Source organism: Moschus berezovskii, chromosome 28, assembly GCF_049115385.1.
Source record: "Moschus berezovskii isolate FMDL1 chromosome 28, NW_MosBer_1.0, whole genome shotgun sequence".
Taxonomy (NCBI): domain Eukaryota; kingdom Metazoa; phylum Chordata; class Mammalia; order Artiodactyla; family Moschidae; genus Moschus; species Moschus berezovskii.
The window spans coordinates 11,275,067-11,288,353 of NC_142487.1; the positions used below are offsets into that span (position 1 = coordinate 11,275,067).

General features: G+C 46.7%; 1 protein-coding gene across 1 annotated transcript in view; it reads right to left on the minus strand.

The window, feature by feature from the left end:
• PIEZO2 (piezo type mechanosensitive ion channel component 2) overlaps positions 1–13,287 on the minus strand; it is a 249,057-nt gene that overhangs the window by 195,449 nt on the left and 40,321 nt on the right. Inside the window, exon 2 of the mRNA XM_055417223.2 lies at positions 10,680–10,775. Within this exon, the coding sequence (XP_055273198.2) occupies positions 10,680–10,775 (96 nt within the window). The remainder of the gene's footprint in view (positions 1–10,679; positions 10,776–13,287) is intronic.

Here is a 13,287-nt window from a genome sequence, read left to right on the forward strand (position 1 = left end):
AGAGGAGACTGGTGGGCGACAGTCTATGGGGTCACAAAGAGTTGTACATGACTGTGTGACTGAGCATGTGCACACACACACACACACACACACATACACACACACACAACTCTTGTTGCTTGCGGCAGTGATGCTCAGTGATGATGCCCTGAACACTGAGTGGATAATACTGACCACCGGTCTTTGGGGAAACACAGTAGGATCCTGGAAGCCTCTGGTTACAACATTTTCATCAACCGATCAATATGTAACCTGTTTAGAGACACCTTATTCAATACCTATTGCAGATTCATCAACATTGAACTCACAGCCAACAGCGCTGTGACTCCTGCTTGAATGTAGTCTCTCTGATAAATGTATTTTCCCCACAAGGCACATCCCAGCCTTCTTTTTGTTTCATTTTTAAAAAATGAATTCAGATATGTATCAATATAAATATTGATATATATTATACTATTTTCAGATTATTTTCTATTATGGGTTATCACAAGATATTAAATAGATTTCCCTGTGCTATATAGTAGGTCTTTGTTGTTCATCTGCTTCATATATAGCAGTTTTTATCTACTAATCCCAAACTCCTAATTCATCCCTCCCTGATCCCCTTTCCCTGTGGTAACCATAGTTTTTTTTCCAAGTCTGTGAGTCATTTTTTGTTTTATAAATAAGCTCACTTGTATCATTTCTTTCGATTCTACACATAAGTGATAGCATATGATATTTATCTTTGTCTGATTTACTTCACTTATTACGGTGACCTAAGTGAAGGTCCATCCATGTTTCTGAAAATGGTATTATTTCATTCTTTTTTATTGCTAAGTAATATTACACTATGTATACACACCACATCTTCTTTATCTATTCATCTGTCAATGGACATTATGGGTGCTTCCATGTCCTGGCTACTGTAAACAGTGCTGCTATGAACATTGGGGTGCATGTATCTTTCCGAATTAGAGTTTTCTCCAAATATATGTCCAGGAGTGGAATTGCATAATTATATGTCCAACCTTCCTGAGCTCAGGAAGTGCAGTGCACTTGAGGACATTTTAAGCAGCAGTATCACCAACACAAAGAACAAAAACACGGTATACGTGGCACGAACTAGTGTCCTGTTCACAGTCTGAGCTGAACCCAAAAGGAGACCTGGTCCTGACCTTCCTCAGCCGCACATGCACGGCTGGTAACTCCAATTTCCCGCCACTTCTCAAGGGTCCAACAATGACCATGAAAGCGCTGTGAGCGTCACTTGGGGGTCACAAATGAATTTTAGCAGGTAGATGAATTAACAAACACAGAACCTACCAATGATAAGGATCAATCTATTCTAAAAAATTAAACATCCTTTAGTATTACCAACTGGAGAGTAAGTTTCAGGAGTTTGGAGCTATGTTTACTTTTGTTCTCTGTGGTATTGCCAGCTCTCAACATGTTAATTATAAAGAGTAAATGCCTCATCAATATTTGTCAGATGACTAAATGAATGAATGAAGGGATGAACTGACACTTCATCTGGTCCCCCACTCAGCGTAGGTCTATCTTCCTGCGACAGGTGGTCCTGAGAATTAATACAGGGGACTTGTTAATTAGGACTCTTGTCGGACGGAGCATTACACACAGAGTCCAAACAACGGCAAAATTCTGGACCACAAATATGTTTAATTCCCCAGGTAACTACCCCCCACCCCCTCCTTCAATGCAACAAGCCAGTGTCTCATTTCCAAACAAAAATCCAAGCCCAGCCCCATGTCCAGAAGCCTGGCCTCTGGCTCCCTTTGGCTTGTGCGTGGGCCCACGACAGGGCTTTGTAAATGCCCTGGCTACTGAATATTTGATGATCAGCATCTGGCTGAACGACAGAGCAGTCCCTGCCATCTACAGACAGACGCAGCCCACCAGCCCCCATCACATTGTCAGCTCCTCTGATGGACAAGTGTTTGCTTCACTCTGACCTTCATGAACAAGCAGCCAGCACAGCCAGCATGCACGATTGCGCCCTTCCAATAAGCTGGCCGTTGAATGAGCCTGGCGGCAAAGAGATGATTAATCCTCACCTATTGCACAGTCTGCAAGCAAGTAATTGAGAAACAGAGGAAAAGCAGAGAGGTACGGCATCTGGGACCGGAAGACCTGGTCCCGCGGCTATGCTGCCCATCGCTCTGCTGTCCAGACCCGGCCTGGCCATTAGCCCTTCCTCCACTTGCCTCTGCGTCTCCACTGAGATGAAGTGGTGATGGATCTCTGTGGCCCCGGGGTGGCCGGATCTCTCTGGGGAGATGAAGTAGGAACTTACAGCCTAACCGCTGCCTGGTGGTCACTCAGGGCTCATCTCAAGGATGCCAGGGGGTCAGGAGGGGAGTTTATGGGATTGTGTGGAGTAAACAAACAGGACTCATCTTCAGGAGCCTGTGTGTTGCTGTAAAACATGCCTTTTCTGCGCTCTCTCCTTTTCCTTGCATGACCACTGCTGCCGCCTCCCCCATGGGACCCCTTCCCCCGGAAGCACACGATCCTGTACTGGAGTATTTTTTTTCCCTTGGTCAGAAAAACAGGGGTCAGAATTCAGGCTCCACACACTCTCTTGGCCAGGACCCTGTGTCAGAAGCTCTTAGATGACCCACCTTTAGTGACCCTCTCTTAGATGTCTATATACAACATAATCTATAGAATGAGATAAAGAAATGTGAATGGTCTGTCAACACATGATAAATGAATAACTTTTAAGCATTCATAAAAAAGATCCTTGGGATCCTTTTCTCTGCTTAATGCTGAGAAAATATCCTAAATGGTGTTTGCAGTACAATAACCATCCACTTACATTGTCACAATGCAGCTGGATTATATGCAAAAATCTCTCCATTTATTTTCACTCTGTATTAATTTTATAATAAAACCAGTAGAATGTGGGAAATGCCTGGGTTGGTAACTGAATTATTTATTTTAGAAGCTTTCACTTATTGGATCAATTTTTTTTTAATGTTCATTTCAGGAATTATTCATGAACCTCTGTGTGTTTCTCAGCTTCCTTTTCTGTAAAACATAAATACTGTGGGTTCCTATTTCATGGGGTGTTGGGAGGACTCAGTGAGGTATAGAAAGCCTGGGGGAGCCGCCTGGCAGACACAAGCCCTGCATGTGTTACCTAGTGGTTCTTCCAATTAGCAATTAGCACTGCTTGAAACTTAAATGTAAGTCCTCATCTGAAAGGGTTCTTTTGTATGAAGATATGCAAACATACATGGGTCTGTTTAAGAGAAATAGTTATATGCAAAGCAAAGCCTAGACTCTAACAAGTCAATCTATCAAAAATTAGTCTCGTCCAGACTGTGAAGTAAATCAGCTTCAAAACTGAAGCAAATGGACTCCAGATACACAGAGAAGCAAATCAAATCAGCTGAACCCTTTCGAAGGGAAGATACATTTTTCAAGTAAAAGAGATGACCTCCTCCTCTGAGCTCTTTAACCATTTATTCAGCACAAGCACAGGACATGGTATCCACGAATTTGACTCCACGGCAGATGACTTGGTGTTCTGTCCAGGACCAGCACGTGGACTCAACATGGGGGGAAAAACCAGGACCCTGGGAACTGAAGGAACCTGCTGCCCAGGAATGTGTTGTTAATGAGATCCTGTGCTATTTCTTAGTGTCCAAATTCCCAGGACAGTGCTGGTACAGGGCACCAGTGTGTGTCAGTCAAGTGAATAAACAAAAGAGTCATTTCCAGCTTGAATCAGCAAACTGACATCCAATTCAGGCCCCTCACCCACCCTCGACCTTGTCATGATGAACAAACAGCACCTAAATCACAGGTGAGGTCACACTGCAGATTTGGTTGATCATAGCCAAATTAAGTGCAAAGTTCAGGACTTCTGAGAACATCTCCTGACTCATATAATAATATGACCCCGTGTTTCCTGAGATGACAATTATATGTGTGCCTGAAAGTTCTGTGTCACTGAATGCTCGTTGCTAAACCACCCCGAAAAAAAGAACAGATAAAATAACCTAAAAGTCTTACCATTAATTTACTCAAAAATTCAAGAAGCAAGCATCTCATCATTTTGGCAGCATTCTGTTTGGTTGAGCTGATATTGATAATAAAGCACTTACCCCCAAATAATTTGCTCAATGAAATATTTCCTTGCCTTTTGCTTTACGATGACATAATAAACCGCAGTAATAATAAGCTTAATGGTATAAAGAGTAACAGTGTTTTTAACAAAAACCAGATGCCAGCAGTTTAAAATATCTGCTACTATTTCCTCTCTGATGTCTAAACACAGCTTTACAAGTTACAGACCACTCTGCCTCTTCACATCGGCAAATGCAGCATCATTTTTCTTCTCTCAGGAGCCTTCAGTGACTCTGGTAAAGTATTTCCTGGGTCAGAACACAAGGGTGAGGGCTTCTGGTGATTACTTCACACACACACACACACACAGACACAGACACAGACACACACACACACTATCCTATGATGATTATGACTTCACACACACACACACACACACACACTATCCTATGATGATTACAATTTCCTCTTAAACCAGGACCCTGTTCAGAGCTGAAGAGAATAAAATATTTGTCCCTATTACTTTTGAATAACTTTGTCAACAGTTTACGAAAATGAACCTGACCTGCTAAATTGCTCACCTTTGTCCTCAAAGCACAATGAAGCCTCTCTTTGACCACCCGCCTTCTAACGCTATCCTCCTCCCAAATGTTGAAAGAGATCCAAATTACCAGAAAAAGACCTTTTTAATGACTTTTGAGTCATTGTAAACATAAGCAAACACAGAAGGGAAATTGCCACCTTGCTCAAAAAAATACACAAAAGTTACGTAAGGAAAAAAAAAATTTAGAAACCCACCCCTTTAACAAAAGGAGAAAATCTTCTCCACAAAAACCACATGTTGAAAAATATTTAGAGGGCATATCCTGAAAGTTTGGTCCTTTTGGTTTCCTTTGGCAACCTGACTGCCTCAGCCAGGTCGGGACCCTCATGCAGCTTTACCTGCTTCAGAAGGACCTGGCTTCCGTTACTGAACAGGGAGACCTAGGAAGACCCACCCAGTTACCCAAAGCCCTTCCCTCCCCTCCAACCCCAGGGCTCTGTTCCCACCTATGAGTTGTTCAATCTCAAAGAAGGCTTCCAGTGACTGAGGGTCCCTGAACCAAACCACAGCTTTGCAGTTAGAAATAATTATGCACCATAGACAACCCTTGTCTCTGGTCCTTCAGCATGTTTGTGTGTGCACGTGTGTGTGTGAGAGAGAGAGACACAACACATCACCTGTGAACTGATTAGATGATGATGCTTCTAAGATATCTTAGCTGCAGGTCAACAACTAGTACTGCCCCAAAAGCATTGTAGTCTCAACATTTGGAAGACGACTTCCCAAACAGCCCCCAGTAAGTAAATGGCTCTCCCCACCAAAAAAAAAATAATAATAATGGAGAAGACCTTCTTACCCTCCCCAGCTTGCAGGAGGGCACGAGAGCTAAGACAAGATGCTGGCAGGACTGATCAAGGAGACAGAAACGATTCACAGCAAAGTCCACATTCCACACCAGATTGTGGCTCTCACCCCAGACTCTGGACACTTCACAGATGTAAGAGCTGTCCTTGCATGCAAGGATGTAAATAAAACTCTCTGTTGAAACCAACCGAAAAAGACTCGGGACTCTGAACATCTACAGAACCAAAGTCTAAGAAAGTACAATCAGGTGCGTGGAACCAGACGGTGAGTCCCAGCCTTATGGTGGAAGCGCGCCCTGATAGGTGGAAAGGCTGGTGAGGTGGGACGGGAATTGGTCAGGAGTCTAGACTGTCCGAAATGTGACTGAGTCTCACCCATCTCCGTGGCAGGAGGAGCGTGCAGTCATACCAGCCCCTCACCATGCAGGTTCCTAGCTGGTTAAGTGGATTTATAACCCAGTGGGTTTTTTCATTCCAGAGTGGAGGGGGGTTCCTGCCATTTCAATCAATCATTTTCCATCCTCTAATTAAATGTGGTCGTGTGTAGGGAGCACTCACCGCAGCTCCTGACACATAGGAAACTGACCTGCTCTTAGCACCCTCAGTCACCAGGCCTCTGAAGAGACTCTCTGGTCTGCAGGTAGGCACAGCTGGATGGCTGTGGTCAAGACTTCAGGTAGATCGAGCTAATCAGTACCTCCTTCAGGAGGCTGCCTTCTGGCTCCCCCATCTCACTCTCCTTCAGGATGCTGCCTTCTGGCTCCCCCATCTCACTCTCCTTCAGGAGGCTGCCTTCTGGCTCCCCCATCTCACTTTGCCCAACGTCTTAGTCTCATACATTCGCGCATCCACACGAACCCAACACAGAAAGAAGTTCCATTTTTTTGTCACTCGGGTGTATTACCCAACAAATCTTAAACCTCCTCAGTGATCATGAGCATGACCTTCAGACACTGTTTTACACTCAATACTCTGGGTTTTGTCTTTTTTCTTTTCTAAAATTGATATAACTAATTCATCTCCAGTTTTTTCCCCATCAAAGTTGACTCCAAATACTATCACATCAGACCCACCTTAAAAGGACAGTGACTTGCCACCATGGAGCCTGCATGCGTGTGTGCTAAGTCACTTCAGTTGTGTCCAACTCTGTGTCCCTAAGGGCTGTAGCCCGCCAGGCTCCTCAGTCTTTGGGATTTCCCAGGCAAGAATAATGCAGTGGGTTGCCATGCTCTCCTCCAGGGGAGCTTCCCAACCCAGGGATTGAACCCATGTCTCCTGCATTGGCAGGCAGATTCTTTACTACTGAGCCACCTGGGAAGCCCACCATTGAATCTACTTAAGGCAAAGTCCAAAGGAGACTGCAGAGGATTAATCTGAGATTGGTTTAAAAAAATGACAGCATCACTGGAATAAGTCCATGGCTTCCAAAGACAGCTTCTTTGACAGAGCTACCCTTCAATGTAACACACAAGAGCCAGCGTGTTTGGGAGAACATGACAGGGAAGAACCACGCTTTCTTCTCATTTTTATTCTCCGCAAACCCAAACATAGTGTTTGGTGAAGGGCAGTCTTTCAATTAACATTTGTTGAAAGAAATAAACAATCACACTCAATAAGATGTATTTTCTATATAATATCCACATGTCATCAATCTGCACTGAAGCAAATTAAAATATCTCCTCTCAACAAACCCATATCATCTCTCCAGACCCTTGTACCCAGGGCCTGGTAATCTATCAGCCAACAAGTATTTATTTAGTGATTAGGCTTCCCTCTGTGCTTGCAATACTGAGAACAGTGTTCTGTCCTGGGCACGGGTCAGACAACACAGGGGTGAAGAGCATGCCCACCTACACAGTACCTGTGTGTCCTGGGCTTGTTAACAAGAAAGCCTGGGTATCACACAATTCTTAGCTGATATTTAAAGAGCACTAGGAAATATCTTGAGGTTAGGACTAGCTATGAGATTGAGATTCCTAAATCTAGCTCACTCTGATATTCAAAGTAATAACATCATCCTTCAAAATAACAGTCATGTTACCATTAGTCAGTGTGTGCTGAGTACACACGGTATACGGACTTTTACATCTCATACATTTTACCACTTATGTTCCATCCAAACAAAATATCAACTGTTTCACCACAATGAGGATACACATTATGCACAGGCATAGGGAACTTAATAAATACACATCTAGTTAAAGAACTTAATATCTCATCAACTTGGAATATTTGGGCCACCTGAAGTTAACTACATATTAGTTCCTGTTTAGTGCAGTGAAGTCTCAATTTAAATGCAAAGCCCACTGCTAAGCAAACAGCAAGCGAAGATTTCCTGGCCTTCCTTCAGTATCTTAGGCTTCAATAAAATCCCTAACGTTGTAAGGAAAGCATACAACATTCGGATTTCTTCAATTATTCATAATCTTCTGATCCCCAGTAAATCTAAAGTAGCAAACTCCGAGGACCTATTACCCCACACCCGAGCTTCTGTCTCCAGAGGAGAGACAGGTGTGAGTGATCAACTGTTCTGCGACGTTCGCTCTCGTGGAGGCCAAGGGAAGCAGAGGACGAGGGCTGGGTTCCTAGATGCCAAGAACTGTAGACTCTGAAAACAAATGCATTCATTCATTCTTTAAATATTGATGGACGGACAGCTAGACATCAGGCGCTGTCCCCGGTCCTGGAAACAGTCGCGAACAAGAGCAAAATCCTTGCCATCTTCAAGGTGGTGCCTAAGGAAGGACTCCATAAATAACTGCACTAAAGTGGGCTCTGGCTCAGCCTCTGGGGAGATCTGAGTGGACGGGGAACAAGGAGAATGTCTGAGGAGCTGATAGAGTTGGGAGGATGGAGATTCCTAGCCCAAGAAGAGGGGCTTTGCTGAGACCACCCTGAGCCTGAACTATACTGACATTTGACTCCTGCTGAGAAATCCAAGGAGAAAGAAGGGAGAAGCAATTTGCACATTGACTTATTGAGTTCCCATCGCCTGAGCCCTGACTGTGTGCGCCCAGCTGTGTGTGTGTATGTGCGTGTGTGCATGCGTGCATGTGTGTACAAGTGTGTATGTGTGTGTGCATGCACGCGTGTGTATATATGTATGGAGGCATGTGTGTGTGCATGTGTGTGCATGTGTGTGAGTCTGTGCGGCAGAGGCCCTGAATGGCAGGCAAAGCAGATGCCCTAGAGTTCTCTCCCAGATGACACTGGACCTTGCCACCCGTTTGTGAGAGAGGTGTGTGAACAGTAAGGTGAAAGGCCGAATGTGTGTGGCCCCGAGGTTTCTGCAAAGCCGCATGGCATCACCCCTCCAGGTCCACCAGGTCCACCACTGTCTGTGTGGATGCCACACAGGCATCTTCATGGACCATGTGACTTGAACCCTGGACCGCAGCCCTGCTAGAAACGCCTGGGCTGGGTGCCTCCAATCACAGAATTAGAACCGCCAGACTGTGAGTCCTGTCAGTTCATAAAGACCATGTCGGGCCTCCCTCCCTCCAGTCCCTGTGAGATTCCAGACACAGCAAACACAGAAGGTTGTGAGTCTCGGCCATGCCCCTTGGCGCTGAAAGACAGGAAGGACGGGAGGACAGGACACACAACCCCAAGCCCTGCCCCCAGGTACCAGCTGGAAAGATGCCTGCGGGCTCCCTCTGAGCTGCTGGTCCCTCGGCCCCAGGTGGGTGGGGTTTGCGTGGGGGGAGGCAAGACACCTGTGCACACAATGCTGTCTGTGTTCTGACCTGCGACACTCTGGGGATTCAGACATTTCTTCCCACACACAGAAACCGCTCTGCCTGTCTGATCTCAACCTTCACCTGTGTGTTTCCTGACCGAGTCACCCTCTCTGTGCTCGGGCAGAGATGATGGGCCACGTTACACACCCCCACCCACACAGAGACTGAGGCCCCGGGCAGAGCAGGGCTGGGTCACTTGGGAAGAAGCAAGCCCGGCGTCATCACTCAGTGTGACAAGGAAACCCCGAGACCTGGTTCCAGATAAACGAGGGGGCACCCTGACAGCAAAGCAACAGATCATTTAATTGAGGACAAACAGGTACTCATTTCTAAAGCACTTAATTCTAAAGCTGAAACCTCATTTCTTTAATACATGAGCTTCCAGCCATGAGGTAGGAGTTGCCTGTGTGTCACCATCTTGGTTCCGAGGCTGGAAGCTATGCTATCTAAATGTCTTTGTTTATGTTGGACTCTAGGAAGGAGGCTGGGGTGGGAGGGGTCTCATAAACAACATATTTTTAGTCTGATAAGGATTTGTATAGACTCACATTTCTCTAGCCCTTCTTCACCTGTGTATATTAAGATTTGAGTGAATTAGAAGGGCTATTACTTAAATTCTTTCTAAGGCAAGAAAACCAACAGTGCATCTGCAGTCCAAACCATTAGGATGAACAATCAATTTAACAGTCGGGGGAGAACAGGAAAGACAGAGTCATGATTTACTACTCTGTTTACACCAGGACTTTACTGCTTTTCCTGAGAAGTCAGCACTGTGAGCTGGCACCATGGAGATATGGCCATTCCCATGTCAAGCCTGATTTCCTGTCCTTTGCTATAAACACAGGGCCATCATTATCACCTAAGACGTGGGGCACAGTCCTGATTTCTTGTAATGGCATCGTTTCAAAAACACAATTAATTCGATTAACTCAGTGCAGTTTAATTTCTCTCTTTGTGGAAGAACTTCAAATCAGACCAGCTTCCTCATCGGAGCCTCAGGAAAGCCACTATTTCTCTCTGCGCCTTCAGGTTCCTGGAGAGCACTGGGGAAGGAGCTATGGGTTTGCAACCACACGCTTGAAAAACTAGCACTGGAATCTGCGTCTTTCTGTTCCTGACTGAGGCACACGTGACAGATCCCAGCTGACGTGTGAAGCAGTCGCGACCTCCAGCTTCCTCCCCAGGCTTCCTGCTCATGTCCTAGCTGCACTTCCCACCGCCTACTCCCAGCACAGAGAACCTGCAGATCCGCTTCATTTTCATGACCACACATTGAGTCCCAGAACCTTCCAGACCCTCTGCAAACCTACAAACGCAGGCCTGCCGGGGAACATGTGTGGGAAAAACAACTGCGAGTGACGGAAACGCATCACCAACAAGTGCCCCAGTTCCCACTGGCCTAGCATCTGTCCCTTCCAGATGTGCCCCGCCCTGGAGCAGGGAGCCAGGGGCTCTTACCTTGCATGGTGGCTTTAGTTGGTTCCGAGAACAAGGGGATGAGCAGGAGGTAGATGAGGTAGACGAAGGAGAGCCCATTGTACCGGAAGGCGCAGGCTGCAAGGAAAGAAGAGAGCATTAGTGATGGTGATGTGGCCTCGGGTATCGCGGTGTCTGGTGGCCACAAAACCCCAGCGTATCTTCCATTGGGAAGGAAAGACAGGTGCATCCATCTGTGCCCATCATCACGCGGAGCGTGGTGAGAATCGGGGAATGACAATGCTCCCATCACCTAACCAGGAGGCAGCACCAGCGCCGCTGTGACAGGCACGGAAACTGTCACGGACAAACAGTGCTGCAGGGACGCGGGGCGACGGGCTGTGAGCATGTGAGGTGTGCAGGGGAGGCTGTGGGGAGAGGAGGGGTGAGACTGAAGGGAAAACGAGAGAAGAGAGTCTTTGTCAAACGCTCTGCGGCCGGGCTCGACCCCAGGTATCTCAGGAACCCTGTCTGACAAGGATGGGCCCCCGGGCTCAGGGACCCACTCCCTTGCTGGTCACAGGATGGAGAAGTGTGGGGGTGAACGTTCGTCAGAGAGAATGTGGAGATGACCTCACTAGTCCCTGAACACGTGGATAAGAAGACGTTTCAGGCAGATTACTCTGGAGACACATGCCCGGGATACAGGAGTTCAGGTCAGTGTCAGCTCACACCAGCGCTGCCCCACGTCAAGCCTTATCTAAGCATTACCTCTCACGCTCACCACCCTCCTTGCACAGATCCTGTTTTTATTCTCTCTACACGTGAAAAAGCAGCAGGAGTAGGAAGCACAGCCGGGCTGAGGTTAGAGCCTGTGAGCTCGTCCCGCTTCTGCGTCTCCATCAGGAAGTCTGGCAGCCTCCACTCTGCATCCTCACCTATCTGACTCGTCCCCAGGAAACCATCAGGGGCTCAGGGGGCCAGAACCTTCCTTCCACAGGATGCTCATAACTGTTTCGGTTTTATATAACCTCGTTCTGTAAGGTATCAAATCGGTCACACTGGAAATGTGTACACTGAGGATATTCCCCAACACTAACTCTGCAAAGGGAGAAATGAGCCCACTCCTGGGTTCTCAGGGCAGAGCCTTTAGTTCCCATTATTTATCACAAAGTCCCAAACACTTAAGGAGAGGCAGGGACGACCCAAGGAGGGTAGTCAGTTCAGTCGTGTCCAACTCTTTGAAACCCCATGGACTGCAGCACACCAGGCTTCCCTGTCCATCACCAACTCCTGGAGTTTGATCAAACCCATGTCCATCGAGTCGGTGATACCATCCAACCATCTCATCCTCTGTTGTCCCCTTCTCCTCCTGCCTTCACTCTTTCCCAGCATCAGGGTCTTTTCCAGTGAGTCAGTTCTTTACATCAGGTAGCCAAAGTATTGGAGCTTCAGGATCAGTCCTTCCAATGAATATTCAGGACGGATCTCCTTTAGGGTGGACTGGTTTGACCTCCTTGCAGTCCAAGGGACTCTCAAGAGTCTTCTCTAACACCACAGTTCAAAAGCATCAATTCTTTGACTCTTAGCTTTCTTTATGGTCCAACTCTCACATTCATACATATGTGACCCCCTGCTCCCATGAGTGGGCTGAACCTGGGGCTCCCAGTGACCAGAGGCAGTGAAAGTACCAGGATCCCTCTTGGGGACTTCTATCCTGGGTACCCCTGGTCCCTGAGGGGAGCCAGCCACTGGGTTGCAAGGTGTCCCAAGGAGAGGCCCCAAAGGAAGGAGCCGAGGCCTCCAGCCAGCAGCCAGCCTGCACCAGAAAAGGAGGATATGGGTGAGCCTGGAAGAGGGCCTCACAGGCTGCACCCTGACTGACCTTAACTGCCCTGACCAACCTTGACTGCATCCTGACCAACCGTGACTGCAGCCCATGAGAGCCTAAACCAGAGGCGCCTGCTAAACCTTCCTGGATGCCCCACTCCCAGAAACTCCGCAGCAGGGTTTGTTGCTTTAAGCTGCTAAATGTTTCGGTAATTTGCATGAAGCAACAGATGATTAATACCCAAACTTTCATTTTTTTAAAAAATCAAGCCACTTCTAAAAATCCACCTTTGCTTATTTTTGTCTGAAATTATCCAGTTTGATTGATGATAGTGGCCTAACTGCTGACTTCTCTGCTTTATTTTATGTGTGAAGTTGCCACCCAGGAGTCACCTGAGCTTACGGGCAAAATATGCCTTTGAACTTGTCAGCAAGGCACACTCGTGCTAGAAAAGCCTCAGAAGGTAAACAGCAACGCTTTCTTACCCAGTGTGATGCTGTCGTGGTCCACAACCTGGAATCACGGAGCACACCCCCTGCCTTTGCAAAAAGCTATCAGGTGCCAGTATTCACACCTCTCAGGGGCCACGCAGGCAGGTGGAACCTGTCCTCTGCCTCAGGGATTTACTCTGAACACTACAAGTTTTTACAATACAGATCAGGTTGTTCTAGGGAAAAAAAATTCTTCACTCTAGCTAAGAATGCACTCTTTCCCACTATTTCTACCTGGTTTCAACTATCCAAAATTATATGGAAAGTTCCCTCAAGAATGACAACAGGAGTTTTCCCCAAAAAAGACCTTGCCAGGCTTAGAGAGCTC